At 43.6% G+C, this 18,456-nt stretch overlaps 1 protein-coding gene across 1 annotated transcript in view; it reads left to right on the forward strand.

Moving 5' to 3' along the window:
• SNED1 (sushi, nidogen and EGF like domains 1) overlaps positions 1-18,456 on the forward strand; it is an 81,700-nt gene that overhangs the window by 16,137 nt on the left and 47,107 nt on the right. The window contains exons 3-5 of the mRNA XM_063133226.1: positions 14,069-14,356; positions 14,920-15,060; positions 16,920-17,082. Of these exons, the coding sequence (XP_062989296.1) occupies positions 14,069-14,356; positions 14,920-15,060; positions 16,920-17,082 (592 nt within the window). The remainder of the gene's footprint in view (positions 1-14,068; positions 14,357-14,919; positions 15,061-16,919; positions 17,083-18,456) is intronic.

An 18,456-nucleotide genomic window follows, 5' to 3' on the forward strand; every position in this document is an offset into this window, starting at 1 on the left:
TATTTTCCCCACCGCATGTGCTGGGGGAATTTGCATAATTACCCTCACAGGTGCAGCTTGCCATATTGTGTGTATGCGGTGAGGATGGCTTGTTACTGTGGTTAACAAGCCACCCAGAACCCATGGGCATGCACCTGGCACACGTGGCAGGGGAAATATGTCACGGTGGCTTATTTCCCCCGCTGTGAACATGCGGGACTCGTTGGCTTTATAGGCCCCTTCCAACTCTACTATTCTACGATTCTATTATTCAAACAGGCCCATAGTCTGACTTGGAGTCAAACTACACATTACTTTAAAGAAATAGCTAACAGACATGGCTTTTTTACTCAGAAGACAGTGCAGAAGAACTGATCTGGATTGGTATCCTAGTGTATGGGGATTTAGCCCTTTGTACCCATCCCCGCCCCCCAGTCCTGATCTGGATCAGGCCTGCAGTTTACAGTATGAAAAAGCATTCCATTTTGTTTAAATGGATCATGGTTTTTTGGTGATGTAAATTACAGACGCGGCCCCTCTGATCTGGATTTGGACTGCAATGAAAGCAAAGGGTTAAAGCCCGATCCCACATACTTACACACATTAGGGTCCTGATCCAGATTGGGTCCCCTGTACTTACGTTTGAGTAATAAAAGGGGGGGGGGAGTTGGTATGTCTTCATTGTGTAGTTTTACCCTTAGCATGAAGGCAGATTCCTATATTTCTGAATTGATTTATCCGTTTCTTGTCATATCCAGCCTTCCATTCTCACACGCATTTAAACAAAATAGTTTATCCTCTCCTTCTGGCATTCTTGAGCTCTTGCCTCTGTCCAAGACCATATGCATGTGGGTTTTGCTTTTGTTTGTGTTTTTACAAATGAGCACGGGGGTGGTGGTGTTAGGACCACAGAATGAGATGTGTTCAAGTGAGGTGTGTTAAGCTCTAGTTATCTGTAGGTTGCTCTTGTGAGGAATTCTACTAGGGTTACAATTTGTGCAGGGGAATTCACTTAGCTTTCCAGATGCATGCCCCTTTGTTCTTTTTGTTCTTTAAGGAGGATAAGCCAAAAATGTGGAGTGATGAGATCTGGCATTTTTGAAATGTCATCGTTTCAGATGAATGATGTTCCCAAAGCATAGATCAGCTCTGTTAATAATTGCCTTTAAGAGCTTGCCTTGGGGGATTCTTGATTCTTGCACTCTTGCTGGGATAATAAAAATATTGATAACAATATTTTGGTAACAATGCGTTCCCAAAGCATCCCAAAGGGCACTCTTGATATGCATGTCTCCTGTATTGTGGGACAGAGTTCCAAGGAAAAACTGTACAGGTATGTGGGAAAGGAGGCAAACAGGCAGTGAGTGTTTGAAGAGCTACTGTTCGATAACTCTGTGTAGCCTCTAGCTACTTGTATCTACGAATTGTATCCTGAACTTTAGATTAAAAAAATGCTGCAGATTGTAGAAATACGAAGTCCTGAGTAATGCAGCAGCAATTCCCATCGCTTTAGGAGGTGAATGTACTTCTCCCCATTTTCACAGGTATTAACAGCAGGAGGTTTAAGCTTCAGTTTCCATTAGCGTGAGATTTCAGAGCTGACCCCTACAGTCTGCATTGCATATGTTCTCCTTAGCAGTGTTTTATTTGGCAGCAACCACACGGGGATGACTCGAGGGAACTAGGATGCACTAAAATGAAATAGTTTGATGCATGGGTCCTTTGGGAAGAGAGGGGTGTAACTTTAAAGGAGGTTTTACCTCATTAACATACTGAACTCTGGTTTCCACTGACTGCTGCGGTGGGAGTAGCTGCATGAAAAGCTTGCTAGAGCTCCCTTTCCTCAAGCTTCAGATGTGAATGTATTGTGAATTTTGGGCAAAATTGATACCATTGCAGCAGTGTTCTGTGCTGAAGACTCTAAAGGAGCCTAAGCATGATTTTAAGATTGTCAATTTGCCACCACCAAAGTTTGCTATGTATGTTCTAGGCTAGCTGTCCTCAACCTGATGCTCTCTAGGTGTGTGGTATGACAAGTCCAACAATCCTCAGACAGCATGGATTGTGGGGCTTGTAGTCCCAACACTTCTGATGATAATAATAATAATAATAATAATAATAATAATAATAATAACAACAACAACAACAATAATTAATCTTCCTGAATTGTCTTACATTTTTTCTGCATTGTACTACTGAGGCAAACCAAACTACTCTACAAGTTCTTGTTGAATCACTTAAATTGGGAGGAATGGGGATAGGGGAGAGAAGGAACATCTCAAACCTGACCCTAAATATGACAGAAGCTCTTTGTTTTCAGTGGTAAACTCCTGAAGCTTCCTTGTCTTTCAGTTTTTTAGTTCTGAGCAAGACTAATATTCACCTTCCTCCAGGACATATTTTGTGAGAGTGAGGCTTTTGACTAGGGGCATGTCTACACCATGCCTTATCCTGGGGATCACCCCTCTGCATCCACATGACACACGTGGGAACCAGGGGGCAGGGAGGGAAGATCCCTCCCTTTCCCCGGGATAACCAGGACAGCTTTAATCCTGACTTTTCCCGTGGACTCGGGATCATCCCGAGACCGCGGGATGTGTGGACAGCCATCCTGGTTTCGTCCCAGCTCCTCGCAAGTAAACGCAAGGAGCTGGGCATGGAGCTCCATGCCCATTGGGGGTGGGAGGGGCAGAATCTTTTTTTAAAAAAAAAAACCTTACCTTTTCGATGGAGCGTTTGTGCACCTATCTTCAATAGAAAAAAAATCCAAAATGGCGGGTGCAATGTCCTCCTTCCCCCTGGGATGTCACACACCACATGTGTACTGAGGGGGAGGATCTTGCGATCACTATTTCGCGAAATCCTCCCCCTCCCCTCCCTAGGTCTAGACATGCCCTAGGTGTCTACTTACATGCTGGCAATAAACAGGTAATTTGTTACCAAAAAAAGAGGACGCATTAGTGCAACTGCAGTAAATCTATGCACACTTACCTGGGAGTGTCTCCCCTTGAGTTCAGTGGGATTTTATTCTGAATAGAGAAGCATAGGATTTTATAGTGAGAGGTAAATTGCCTAGGACTGTTTCAGCAAAAACATGTTTCTGACAGATGCAATGGTCAAAGCGGCCTTTGGCCCACAAATGCTTATTGCCACCAAACGTTCTTTCATCTTTCAGGCAGTCTTCACGAACCTGGTGCCCTGTAGATGGCTGCAGGATGCTAGGTGATGGCAGGACACTGAGTTGGGGAAGGCTGATTTAAGATGTCATAGACAGAATATTCCCAAGCACCACTTGTTTGTTGTGTTTCCACTAAAAGAAAATTGTGATAATCTTGTGGGGGAGTCTTTTGGAGTTTTCAAATGGCTTTTGCGTTGCCAGTTGTTTGAGCTATTGAAGCAACTGTGTTTTGTGTGTTCTTAAATGTCAGCCTCCAAAGAAGGGCACCACATGTTTCCCAGCACGTTAAACTGATGTTTACTCGTTGTTTCCCTTGTCCTCCCCCACCCCACTGTGAGTGTTAATAAGCTACAGGGTTCACCCAGAAGATTGTGCTGTTCTCTGCACCACTGTATGAAGCTTGGGAATGTTCTATTTTTATCTTTAAAGACATTGGCTGGGATGTGACCAAAGCTCATCTGGAATAAGTAAAGAAGTTTGTTCAGTTGTGGGGCTGTGACTTTTCCAGATAAAGAGAAAACTGCTAACTGTGAATGGGAGAGGCCCATTGCTCCATAAGCACACCAGCTGCCATTTTGCTAAGATGGATTGTGTTTCTTGCATGAGATACATGGGTGGTGTCCGGATCAGCGTGTTTGTGTGTCACTTGTTGGATCTGTTCTCTAGGGATTAGGTTTTATTTGGCTTGGGAGTATTTTTTCCTCCATCATGTTTCTGGGTTTAATTTAGATTCTCCCCCCCCCCAACTCCACCCCCAATTGTTCTGCTCTTACATGTTGTGTTTATCATTTTCCTGGTTAGTTTCTTTTATAGATTCTGAAAACAATTTCTTCATGAATGCATCATCCATGACACATGTAATCAGTAGGTGGCTCTCTAGAGCTCTGACAAATGGCAACAGTTAAGAGACAGAGGGCATTCTCTGGGGAAAGCCTATGAACTCCTTACTGGAATATCTGCAGAGTATGGATCTTGTGATTCATATACCTCTACTTCATACATATGTGGAATGCATCTGCATTTAATTTGAAATGCGTTTTCAAAAAGAATCTAGATGCAACAGCTTTCAAAAATAGTTATTTATAAACTGGAAGCCACATCTTAAATATTTCTTTTTTTATGTAGTTCAGCCAATTCTGATAAAATATAAATGTTGAGAGCACCCGCCATGCATCTCCAGCTGAGTCCTGCTGTTAAGCGGACTGTACTCTGGTCTAGAATATGTGTGTTGCTGGCTCAGTGAATATTGCAGATTCCATCCCTCAAAAAAAGGCATGCGCCAGGCAAATTGGAAACAAGCAAGAGGAAGCCACATAGTTATGTGCAGTCCTCAGCAGCATTTTATGTTCACTACCATGGAAATAGAGGCTATTGGACTACATAGGGCTAATAGTCGATTGAGCTTGATCAGACCACACGGCAGCCCATTGTGGGTTATTTAACCTTCAAGGAGCTGCAGCATGTTCCAACCACCATTATGAATATGCAACTTCTGACTGGGGGTTACGATGTTGTATGAATCCAGCTGGCGAGGGTTATTTGAGGGCTAAACAGTTCTCACATAACCCACAATCTGTTGTAAGGTTACCCAAGGGTTGTTTAGCCCTGAAATAAAACCTGCCAGCTGGGTTTGCATGACATGACAAATCCCAGTCAAGGCTTACGAATTCATAGTGGTGACATAATGGCAACTGGCACATGCCACAGCTCCTCAGGGATTAATTAATCCCCAATGGGCTGCCATGTCGTCCAAACCAGGTCACTGAGTAAGCATGCAGTCTTTGCCTCCAGACATTAGGGCAGCCTCCCCCAAACGGGGCTCCTTCAAATGTTTTCTACTGCATCACCCACCATCCCTGCCCATTGGCCACGATGGCTGGAGTTATTGGGGTTGTAGTTCAAAGCATCTGGAGTGACCCAAGTTGGGGAATGCTGGTCCAAAGTCACAATTCACAGCTCTCTCCAGGTTAAGCTTGAGTGAGGCTAGAATGCAATCATAAGTCTAAGCATGGAAGTAAGTGCCTGTGATCTAGATGGAGCTTATTTCCAAAGCACTTTACATAGGAGTGAGTGAGATCTTACGTTGTCATTTAAAACTGTGGACATATTCAGAAGACATTTTAAACCTGTTGGTTAAGGCTTTTGATCAAGCAGTAGGGTTTAAGGTGTCTTGTGTGATGCGTTTTGCTAAACCCTGCTCACTCACTAACCACAGTCAGAACGTCTGCAGCAAGGTTAGCAACTCTAACCATGGCTTAGTGTTGTCTGCGATAGCATGGCTTGTCGTTAGTGTAACCACAGAACCTGAAGTGTCATCTGAACAGGCCCTGTAAAGGATGATAGGTACCTTTTGAGTTGGCATCAATTCCATGTTGCTACTTTATATCATTAGGGTGTTTTTGCAAGTTCTCCTGTGTATGTATGCAGGAAGGATTTCTACACATATCTAATGGTGAGCAATTCGGAATACACGGGCATTATTACAACCTGGTGTCACACTGTGGCAAATGAAATTCTTCAGTTTAGGCCTGTAGTAGCTGTTTGCTGTGATCTCCTGTTTATTCTGTGGATATGCTCCTAGCATCTAAATAACCTGAGTTGCTTTGAAAATCCCAACAAGGTTTAGGCAGCTCTTTCTGAAAATCTTGGCCTCTACTTCATCCCATATTGCTTTAATAATAGGAAGAATGTTCCCATGTGGACATTAAAAGGTTACTAAGAATTTATGAAACAGTAATCTTATTCCCCTTAGTCATGGCAATAACTCAACATATGTTTACACAGAAGGGGTTGCCTCATGCAAAATGCTGACCTGAGGGGTTGCTATACCAAATTCTTCAGCAATATGTTCGGGTAAGCTGTAGTCCTAATGTCCATAGCATGCAGGGGTTTCATTTCTGTTTTTCTCAGGCTGAGAAGTCAGGCAACGATGAACTGCAACATGTGAAAAATGTCTTGGGATTCTAATCTTTGTCAGAATATATATATATATATATATATATATATATATATATGGATCCATCTGGGTAAGAATGTCAAAAGGGTCATAACCACAGTGAATTTTCTAAGCCTTGAGATGATTTTGCAATCTCTCTCTTGCAGAATTTTGTAACTGACTAAAGCAGGACCTCAGTTATGAATTGATGAGATCATTCAAAACTCTTCTAGTTATCTGAATTCAGGGCCTTTTCATATTTGGCAGCTGTGGTAGTTACTCTGGGTTCAAAGAGTCCTGTGAATAGGCTGTCACTTTGTGCATCCATTCCATATAACCTTGTCGTAGAATAACCCTGCACACATCAACTGTTTATCTTTGTTCTATCTAAATATTTCAGGTGTGCCCCAGATCATTTGGTGAATTGTACAAAGCCATCTCTTCTCTCAACCATCCTCACCAGTGCAAATACTTTTTATTTGGAATGCTCTTACTCTGTAGGTTTGGCATTTAACCAATAAATAATCCTTGGTCAATTTGACGGATCAAATGTTGTCAAATTGCCAAGTATTAAAGCATTAATGTATTAGAACAACAAAAAGAGAATAATGCTAACTTCACAAATTGCTGTCTTCCAGAAAACTCCAGAGTCTGGTCACTTCCAAAACCTTTACAAAGCACCATGCCAGGACATCTGGAAGCCTCATTCCCCACACAGTAAATCAAGTGGGCTTGGTGAGGGTTCTGACTCTGGGGCACTCATGTCTAGCATAGGGTTGCCACCTTTGCTTACAAGCATTAGGGTACTTTGGATCAAGTGCCTCTGGGCATGTGCAGCGTGCCTTTATGGAAGAAATGCTGCCTTGCTTATTTGGAGAATGTGGAATTTGGCATCCTGCACCCAGCCTGCTCATGGACCCATATACACTGGCTGGGGTCTGCTTGTTGGGGGTTATGCTAGCAACCCCCACTCGCGTAACCCTAAAACAGACAATGGGTTATTCAAGGGTTGGTTTACTCTCATATAAAATTTAATGAAATAACTAATCCATACTGCTAATCACAAAAAGTGATAGTAAAAATTCATTATTATTTTTAATGATTTAGCACATAACACAAAATTATACCAAAATAGAAGCTAAACAGTCCACAAGCACTAAATGGAAACTCCACATTTCACTTGTTTCTACTGGTCATATGAAGGCTATACACATCCACATGTCTGATACGCGTTTCAACCACAAGGGACTTCGTCAGTGGGATAAGAAATTGGTCAAAATTATAGCACAAAACACTGAAAATTTTTGTTCTTAATTGTTCCATTCAGACCAAACATTAACTCATGTATAGCTTATCTGTTTTGGTCAGTTTATGGATGCATCAGGAGAGGAGAGGGGACTTCGCATTCCCTTCTATCTCATAGCTGTTAGTATATAGCTGAAGCATCCATAAACCAATGGAACATTCCCACTATTGTCTGAGATAGAACTGAGGGTAAACTGGTAGGCAGTCACTTGACTAAGAAGGAGAAACTCAGGCACTAAACTGGGCTGCGTTTTCTGTATACCTTCCTAGAAACCAGAATGCAGGTGTATTGCCTTGCCAAATATAGATTGGAAAAAGATGCTAACTACTTCCGTTGACCTCATGTTAAGGGGCAGAGCTATATAGTGCACAGTGTGCATGCATTTGCATTCTTGGCACTCACAGTGCAAGCATATGCTCTTCACTACAAATGCAACCTCTCCCATATCAAATTTTAGCTAGCTAATTGTGCAGCCAAAGCGATGGCAAAGATGAAATTTCTCTCTGCTACCAGTACTAACAACAGCTAGGCCCTAAAATGGATTTTATATACCATATTTGGGCATACTTGCCCCAAGTATTCCACCACATACAGCATAGATGACACCCAGGGCACTTCTTTGCCTTTGCTCCTTAGTACATCATGGAAGGAAAACAGAATCAGGTTAGCAGAAGGTGTCTAGAAGTGATTATGTCAACTGCTCAAATCATTGCTCTATTCCAGAGATTGGCTATGACTACAACAGGGTGCCAGTCATGTCCACAGGAAGCTCCCTAAGGACAATTAACTCCAGACCACAAAAGCTAATGCCATAATAAATGCATTAGTCTTGAGGGTGTCACAAGACTCTTTGTTGTTTTGGATTCTGTTTCGATCCAGTAGCCTCTGAGGTTAGAATATCCTAAACTGTGATGCAGTGAAATTAAATTATAATGTCTAACTACAGATAAACTGTTGTGTTTTTCAAAGCATCCATTGTTGAAGCTGCCTTATTTTATTTATTGCATTTCTATGCTGCCGAATAGCCGAAGCTCTATTTAGTTTGCAAGATGTGGACATACATATGGGTAATAATCCTCTTTGAGTGAAGAAACCAGGCAGCATTAGGGCGTTGTGGGGTCATTTAAACAGGCTATTGATGTATGAAATAATAAGGACTAAAAAACACTGCTTTCCTTGTAAATGGATCTCCTTCCTTCAGCTACATTCCTGCCCATTGTTCACCCTCCACCCTTATACCCACCATGGATTTTTATCTGTCCAATATAGATCTGAAAAACAATGAAAGCTTATTAGCTGCCAGTACCTTGCATGGTTTGGTTCCTATTGTAAATTCAACTGGGCCTGTTTGATGAACTAATCCTAATGGATTCTACTTTTATTTGGGTCGTAAGATGTTGTCTTAAATTTTCCCAGATAATGTTCATGAACAGAGCCAGAAGTTTGATTGACACTCACCTTTTTCCTATGCCAGTTCTATTTCATTGGGTCAAAATGGCTTCTTCATTTCAGTGCTTGATTAACATCCAACATGACCTCCAAGGTAGACTGTTTGTAACCTCAATCCTGCATCTCTCTCTATTTCTTTTCTTTTCTGTTTTTCCTTCCCCCCAGAGCAGTTCCACACTGTATGTGTGGCACAATGTATAAAAATATTCAGTTTTGTGTTTTTATATGTTTTATACAGCCAAGTTTAGAACTAAGTCTGAATTATGAAAAAGTGACTTCACAAACTTCGGGAGAATGCTTAGGACAGTCTTTCTCAACCACAGCCAGCATGGCCAATGGTCAGGGATTCTGGGAGCTATAGTCCCACAAAATCTTAGGTTGGGAAAGGGTGGGCACACATATTCAACATCCCAATTATCTTGGAAATGATTCATGGTGAGCCTCTTCCTAGGAAGTAGTTTTTTTCACAATGCCTTTCTCGGGTTTGCCAAGGCTGTGGCAAGTTGGTGCACAACTGAATAACTAAAGAGTGAAGGGCCAAATCAGACATGATTTCTCACACTTCTGGGATGGGAAAAAAGTACAGGGGGAGGGAGGACAGTGTTACAGTCACTTGTGCGCCCATTAGACTGTATGCGCATATGTGCACACACACATGGACATGATGTAGAAACAAAAGCATCTGACATGGCTGACCCCTTCTCATGTAGTGTGGATCTTTTCCCCGCTCACCCCACCCCACCCCCAGTTACTCATGAGGAGCCAGGACAAACCGCCGTGCCACACAGTCTACAAGCGGGCTACAACTGTAGGGCGATATCCCGGGCCAAGGGAGGGATCATCCCTCCCTGCTCCCGGGATGCCCTGTGCGTCATGTGAATGCACAGGGATGATTCCAGGGCAAACACGGGGATGTTGCCTCATCTAGCTTTGGCCTAAAATGCATAGGATTGTACCTTAAGACTGCAATTCAGTACATACCTTTCTGAGAGTAAGCCCCATTGAATTCAGTGTTCTTACTTCTGAGTGTACACAATAGGATTGCACGCTAAAACCCTTATGATTAATTGACTAAGATTTTTCTAACTGGGATAGCCCTATCAAAGATACCATGCTAGCTGAACCCGTCCCTTATTGTGACTGCTTCTGTTAGCCAAACAATGCTCCTCTTTAAGCTGTATTTCTTCCAAAGCAGAATGTACGCATGGTTTATTATTGCCTGGGTTAATCTGCCTTTCATCTGTTTCAGATCCACAGAGACATTGGATCCTTCCTTTACTTTGCTGTTCTCAGTTGTACAGAGATGCCGTGATTTGCCGGCTCTGCTGAGATTCCAAGCCCATGACCGGCCATTTGCGCATACACACAAAGCATTATTTGAGTTCTGAGTTTGCTCACCAGTGTGAAACAACCTCCTTTACCTCCCCCCGCCCCAAATGTCACACCTGCATCTCAGACCACATTCCATCCACAAACAAGGGCTCAGCTTCTTTCCCCAGCAGAATTTTTCCTGCTGCTTTCTGTACAGGCCAGAGTTCAGAAGGTTTGTGGTTTCTTCTCATTCCAGAGAAGTGAGTGATCTTTGTGTGCACATGGAACACGAAGGAGTCACCAAGTCAGAGGGGGCTTCTTGGGGGGCAAAGGACTAACTTGGGGCGGGCTTCTCTTGTGAAATGCTCTTTTGGGTGGAAAGTAAGGTGCTACTTCCAAAAATGTTGGCATGCAAGATGTGGGGGTTCATTTACTAATTCCCTGCCTGCTTTTTGGAAAACTCCACGGCAGAGAGAAAGCCGTTGGCAAATGCTTTGCAGCATAGCATTTGTCTTAAACTTAACTGAGCTTATGGTTCATAGTAAGAGCCAAGTTGTTCCTTGCCTTAGACTCTAAGGTTGGCAAGGGCATTTCTATCTTGTTCTTGACCAGATGCACAAGCTACATAAACCATAATATCCTTAAATTACTAGACTATTAACCAAACCACCAATCTGCAAGGCACTAGTAAAAGCTAACCCAAACCAGCAACAAGTTGGACTGTATTAAATAACAGACATTAGAAGGGCATCGTCTCCAGACCCTGCTGTGAGGGAGAATTTTATGCATAGCAGCTTCCCACCCATCAACCCACACCGTCAAGGCTGCAGTGGCAACAGTCAGGGAACAGTTATCTTGCATTAAGAAAATATCTTTAGATCAAAGGTGGATGGCCCTCGGCCTTATTTATGTGGCATCTTCCATACCAGCTGCCACCACTCCTGCAAGGTGAATAAGAGAATGCCTGGCAGGCAGGCAGGCACACATAAAAACATAACAATAAGAACATAAGAAGAGCCATGCTGGATCAGACCAAGGGTCCATCAGGTCCAACACTCTGTTCACACAGTGGCCAACCAGCTGTGGGCCAGGAACCCACAAGCAGGACACAAGTGCAACAGCCCATGTTCTCCAGCAAGTGGTGTACATAGGCTTACTGTCTCTGATACTGGAGTTACCACAGAGCCATCAGAACTAGTAGCCATTGATAGCCTTCTCTTTCAGGAATTTGTCTAACTCCCTTTTTAAATCCAAATTGGTGGCCCTCACTATGTCTTGTGGTAGCAAATTCCATAGTTTAACCATGCTCTGTGTGATGAAGTACTTCCTTTTATCTGTCTTGAATCTCCCACCAATCAGCTTCATGGGATGAGCCTGGGTTCTAGAGTTTTGCGAGCAGGAGCAAAATGTCTCCTTATCCACATTCTCCACACCATGCATTAATTTTGTACATGGGAGCATAGAGGCCCAACAACACAAAGCATCTAGAGAGATGTAGCATCTGTCAGGAAGACATTCTAGCTACCATGCTCCATGACTGGGCTTCCAAGCTCACATGTGCACCTGCCTGTCTCTTTCTCATAGTGGTTGCTGGATCCATATCTGCATGTAGCTCCCAAGAGATGGACTACAAGGGACTGTGACCCTTGATAGGAAAAAAGTTGCCCGCTCCTGCTCTAGGTGTTGCAAGCAGAGCCATCCAGTAATGGAAGATTGGGAAGCAGGACATTTTCTCAGTTGGATACTGTGGCAAACCTCTTTACAAACCATTTATGGTAGTCAAGACTTTGTGCATAGGCAAAGACCATCCACTGTGAGCTAGCCTGTGTACTCTGAAAATGCATATGGTATAATCCTTCTTGGACTGTACCACTATACAACACAGGCAACAGACTGCATGGCCGAATGCTAATTCTACCCCACATCAAAAAGCTTAGCATTGAAAACTTAGTAGGTTAGGGAGTAAGTTTCCATTCCAGCCTTCTCTTCTCTGGCATGCTAGGCATCTACATGCAGGGAGTTTTGATTAGGGATGGGAGAATTAGTGAAGCTTGACTCATAGCGGTTCTCAGAGTTCCACCTCAAAGCTTGGTCTGCGTTGTTTCCTTTCCCAATTGTGAGGTTTTTTTGCTGCTGTTTGGATGGGGGAGGTACACATTTGGGTTTGCATTTTTCTTTAAAGTGTGCTGCTAAGTGTGTACCTTTCCCGGTTTGACTAAAGCATAAAAATGCATATTTCCCCAAAATGCACACTTTTGAAGTGTGCATTTTTCCAAATACTCTTTTTGTTTTTGTTGTTGAACCAGCATTGTAGGCTCAGGAACATGCAAAGTTTGGGCAGAATCCAGTGGGATGCTCATGCCTCCGCTGATTCCCTTATGCCCTGCGAATCCCCATCCACAAGTTGGACCCACTGCTTGCAGAAGGAAGATTTAGCTCTTCCGGGGCAACCAAAAATGAACGAAAACATTCATTTTTGGAATGGGACAGGTCAACAGAATTTGCATAAGGGAGCTCTGCTGACCTCTCCCCATCAAGAAACAAGCCTTTCTGCTCATTTCAGGGGTTCCTCTGGGAAATGCTAAATCTCTCTTGTGCGAGTGGTGGGGGTCCCACTTGCACAACAGAATCAGTAGGACCCGGTACTTGTGCAACAGAAGCAGCGGGGCGCAAGAGAATCAGCTGAGGTATGAGCACCCTCTGGGATTCTGCCCTGTGTTTGCAAAATCCATTTGCATTCTCGAGTGTGAAAGGGGCAAGTTCTGGTCACAAGTGAATCAAAACAAAATTCTTGCACATCCCTAGTTTTTATATACAGGGAAAAACAACAAAGAGTCTTGTGGCAACTTAAAGGCTAACACATTTGATTATGACATCGATTTTTGTGGACTAGAGCCCACTTCATCGGATGCATGAAATGTAAGGGAGCACTGCTTCCTTGCATTCTGAAGGGTTCCCATTCAATGAGGGCTGTATTGTGTGACTTACCTGAATGTGTAAACTGACCTCAAGTCTTTTACATGGGAAATCTATTTGAGATACAAATCCATATTCTTGCCATATTACCTCTAGTCTCTGTTGTGGCAGTCACCGATGTTGTAGACCCAGGGTATTATATTGATCAACAGGAGCATATGAATGGGGAGAAACTCTATAGAGTAATTAGGAAGGTTTTTGCTTCTGATAGAGGGTGGTGACTTGCATCCTGTTCCAGCAGGACTCCTTGTATGTACATCTCCAGCAACCCTGCTTTGACCAAAGAGGTGACCAAAAACCAAAAGCCTTATCTGTCTCCTAGTCCCTTCAGAATCAGCCATTCTATCTCTTTAAAGCAAGGGAGTGAATGCTAAGCCCTGCTGCCTTCTGAGGTGAGACTGACCCAAATGAACTGCACCCTGTTTGTTCAGATCACTGTGGCGGCTGCAGTTTTCTCAGCTGTTCCTCCTTCCTTTGGCCCATCTCCGGCAGGAGAACAGGGCACGGCTTGTTCTGCCTTCCGTCTCAGACCCCTGAGCTATGGCTCTCAATCCCTCATAGGCAGCAAGCAAGTGGCAGGGGAGGAGAGAGTGGGAAGGGGGGGTGTCTGAAGGGAGAAGCAGTTCCTTCGCTCTTTTTTTGGCAAACAGTTTTTCATCTACAAGCTAGGAGAGTGGCGTGCTTGCCCTTCAAAGGCCAGGAAGAGGAACACACATTTTATTTTTAAAACATACTCCATAAATGTTTCTATTGTCTCTGCAGCTTTTTAAATCACCGGTAGAGAGCATGGAAGATAACAGCCTTGGGGCACAGTAATATTCCTTCCATTTGTACAAAGTTAGGGCCAAAGGGGGTTGATTTCATTCAAATCCCCGATTGTTGACATTCTTTATTTTTCACTCTGTCTAACTCTCCCCCTCCACTTTCTGCCTAGGTAAACAACAATGGAATCATCTCCTTTTTGAAAGAAGTCTCTCAGTTTACACCAGTGGCTTTCCCTATCTCCAACGATAGGCGTGTGGTTGCAGCTTTCTGGGCTGATGTAGATAACCGCCGTGCAGGTCAAGTGTATTACCGGGAAACCAAGGATGAAGACATATTGGAGAGGGCCACTAAGGACATCTGGCAATATTTCCCAGAATTCCCAGACTTCTCTGCCCAATGGGTATTCGTAGCTACTTGGTACCAAGTCACCTTCTTTGGAGGAAACTCACTTTCTCCAGTAAGTGGCCAGGGCCAGGGGTGTTGGTGAAGGGTACAGAATAAGAGGGTTATTTTAGGTAGTGTATATTATATTTCATGTTTTGTAGCCAAGTTATGATAGCGAGCTGTTGAGGAATCGGACCAGTCTTAATTTATTTCATCCATTTATATTCCACCTGTCCACTATGTAACTCATCATGGTGGATCAGAAGATAAAATACAAAATACATTTCAATAAAAAATACACCCACATCCAATAGTATAACCATTCTAAAGCTATAAAATATAAAACCATAATAGTAACAGTGGATAAAGCAGCCCAAATGCAAAGGCACCAGAAATGGGCAAGGTGGATGAACTATAAAAAGCCTGGATGCCCTTGCCAGAAATCAATGCCCCTTAAATTCCAATTCAGACGTCTGCTTCTCTTGTAGCCAAACTCTATAGAATGCAGATCTCAGAAGAGATAAAGGAGCCTTGATCCAGACCTTCAAGAGAAACAATTTTGCTCTAATAACTAATGCTCTGATTCATTGTGAAATTCCTTCTGGCTATGGTATATGTGTGTGTGTTTTCTTTTAGGTAAATACCTTCCAGATAGTTCTCATCACTGATGGGACATTTTCCTTCACTATCTTCAACTACGAGTCAGTCACCTGGACCACTGGCATGCATGCCAGCAGCGGGGGAGACCCGGCAGGCCTGGGAGGCATTGCGGCCCAGGTAGACTCCATGGTCACACCTTGCAAGCAAGTCTTCTTTCTAATACGTGGTGCACATTCTTCCAGACGATAGTCTTTTTTATTGTTTCTCGTCAGAATCATGCAGTCGCAAGATGATCCCACTTCAGCCCCAAGTTCTTAAACAGTGGTCCTGTATTTCTTCTGTCACTTCAAAGCTAAAACCATGTAGGGGCTTTGCGCATTTGCTAGTGCCTTGATGTTCCTTCTCATAACCGCAGATTTTTTAAAGAGCCATCCAGTAGTGTGTCTAGCAAATACAGCTTTCGCCTGGGTTTTTCTTTATTTTAAATTTCATCCTGATGTGTACTTTCTTTTAAGCTGTTCGGATGTGTAAATTTACCACTAATTGATCTGTGCTTGGCTGGTTGCCGGCTCTCATCTGAGTGTCTCCAGGAAGCAGGAAATTGCAGGTGTAAAGGAAATAGACACATTTTCAATCCCAGAAATTCAGAAGTGCAAGCTTTTATGACTGTAAACAGAGCAGTAACCACATGCTTTGGATACTGTACAGTGCTTCAGGAACACCCTGCCCCGGTCCAGCCAAAGGGGGAGAGAGAGGAAGTTGAAAAGTTTTTCACCAAGCATCGGCTTGTGACCAAGTTTGCGAGAACTCGCAAGGCGATGGAGTGGCTCGGCACGAGCACCTCGCGGCTCAGCATGGCAAAGGCTGCTACTTGGCTTGAGCTAGCAGAGCTGTGCTCGTTTCACGGAAAGGAGCAAGAGAGTCCAAGATTCTCTTGGATTCACCCTGTGCAGATGAATGGGGATGAAAATAGGCTCAGCATTCTGTGTGCTTTCCAGCAAGTGAGTCATGGATATGTGGGGATTGCTGAGAGGCTTTATGGTGCCAAGAGCCATTTGGGAAAAGGGTTGCAATAAGTAGACCATCTGATCTCCCTCTTTCCCTCCCCCCCCCCCCGGCCGCTTTTCCCCCTTTTTAATACTGACAGTTCAACACATGTCATAGCCAAGATCTTTAATCATAAATGACATGCAAAACAGTGTGGGATACCTTCTAGGATGCAGAACTACTCAGTGTTTGCTTGCACATATGAAGTAGCTGAAATTGGGGGCTCTTCAAAATGGGTGCCCAAGAGGAAGAATGCTTGCCTCAAAGCAGACTTGCAAATAAGCCTCCTAATATTAGTGGCCCACAAAAATATGTACTAGCTGCCAGCCAAAATTTGTGACCTAATAGAAATAAAGAAACAGCTTCTATAAAGCTTCCTTGGGTAGTCACAGAGATATTTTTCTTATCACAGATGGCCAGGCAAATGGCTATTTACAAGGCTGCTCAAAGAAACTGCATTCTGAATGTATTTATTACATTCATAGCCCTCCTTTCCCCCCCTGTGAAAATCAAGGTGATGTACATAGGGTCCCGGGAGGGGGCGGGGAGGGGTGTCTCCCATCCAGCCACTGACCAGACCCAGGCCCTGCATGTTTGCTGCCTCATGTGATTTCAGATCATAGTCCTGGGGACCTGAATAGTATGGGATATGTGGGGAAAGATATCCAGAGCCTGGAAGGAATTTGTCCAAGCAGAACCTCCATAAGAGTAAAGAGGAGCCATCTTAGTCTCTGTCCAGGGATCAAAAGAACTGTGGGGTGTGGGTGGGGGGCTACACTGTCTCCTGTGCAAAGTGATAGGCTTTCAGGTGGGAAGTGGTTGTACAGTTAGCACTGAGCAGCAAGTAGGGCAATGTGGTGCTTCCCTTCCTTATGTTCTTGCAGTCCATTCCTCTGCAGGGCACTGGGGCATGGTGGAAGAGAGGAGTCCCTTGCAGCTGCCCTGCTTTCCCCAGCGAGAGGTTTCACTCTCTGCCCTTGTCTTCCTAGGCAGGTTTCAATGCCGGTGATGGAAAACGGTATTTTAACATCCCCGGATCCCGCACTGATGACATTGTCGACGTGGAGATGACGACAAATGTGGGTATCCCCGGGCGCTGGGTGTTCAGAATCGATGATGCCCAGGTGCAAGTGGGGGGCTGCAACAACACAAGTAAGAGGACAGCAGTTAGGTTTATTTAACCAAACCAATTCTTCCAGCCCTTCTCTTGGTCCCTGTGAAAAGCCCAGTGCCTGTGTGAGCCATCAGCTATGCAGTTGGGGTAGTTTGGGTGTGGCAGATGAGCCTCCAAAACTTTTGCTCTTGTGCATTAATGCAAAACGATAAATCTGGCCAGCAGGATATGGGATCCATCGATGCAGGATCTATGTGCAAACGACACATTATGGTGGCAAGATTGTAAAGCTGCATAACACTCAAGGGTGCATCTATGGCTGGGAAGCTGTGATCTCTTCTGCTATCAGAGTCCTTCAGTTATTCTTGAGAATGCAACAAGTGAAGATAAAATATTAGTGGAGCATTTTGGGGTGAATGGGTCTTAGGGTTGCCTATGTATAAAAAGAGCCTTCAGGCCCAGGGCTGCAAACTTTAAACAGTAGATTAATCCGATGGGAGTTCATTGATTATGGAGAGCAACAGCACAATCCTATGCATGCCTAATCAGAAGTAAGAGCCACAGAGTTCAATAGACTTACTTCCAGTTAAATGTGCATAGATCTGCAGCCCAAGTTTAATTGATGAGGGCAGATTTTAATTGGTGGGACGCTTAATTTTTTTAAAACCTATTTTGGTTCTGGTATGTTGCCATAACATGAAATAAAAAAATAAATGTAAAAGATTGCTTTTTTTTACAGTGGCTGTAAACTCAGCTCTCATTTAAATTATGTCTCAAAAATGCACCTTTATTTAAAGTTTAGTAGTAAGCAAAATTATTTAAATAATCAGCAAAGCAGTAATCTAAAAGGGATATCATTAATCACTTAAAAAACAACCTTTAACTGGCTGACAGCCTCAAACCACATTCCTCCACCCCCCAGAAATCTACTTACAATATTTAAGCTCTACTTACAATGTTGTAAGTATCATAGAATAATTGAGTTGGAAGGGTCCTATAAGGCCATCAAGTCCAACCTCCTGCTCAATGCAGGAATCCACATTAAAGCATACCTGAACAGATGGCTGTCCAGCTGCATCGTGAATGCCTCTAGGGTGGGAGAGCCCATTACTTCTCTAGGTAATGGAACCTACTTCTCTAGGTTCCTTGTCATACTGCTCTAACAGTCAGGAAGTTTTTCCTGATGTTCAGCCAGAATCTGGCTTTCTGTAACTTAAGCCCATTATTCTGTGTCCTGCACTCAGGGATGATCAAGAAGAGATCTTGGCCCTCTTCTGTGTGACAACTTTCAAGTACTTGAAGAGTGCTATCACGTCTCCCATAGAGCAGTGGCGTGTACTTCTCCAAGCAGCTTCCACCCTGCCATCTGGGGTGGCCGCTTATGCATTGCTTCAGCCACTCTGCCCCTGCTA

This window comes from Elgaria multicarinata, chromosome 8 (genome assembly GCF_023053635.1).
Source record: "Elgaria multicarinata webbii isolate HBS135686 ecotype San Diego chromosome 8, rElgMul1.1.pri, whole genome shotgun sequence".
In the NCBI taxonomy this organism is placed as follows: domain Eukaryota; kingdom Metazoa; phylum Chordata; class Lepidosauria; order Squamata; family Anguidae; genus Elgaria; species Elgaria multicarinata.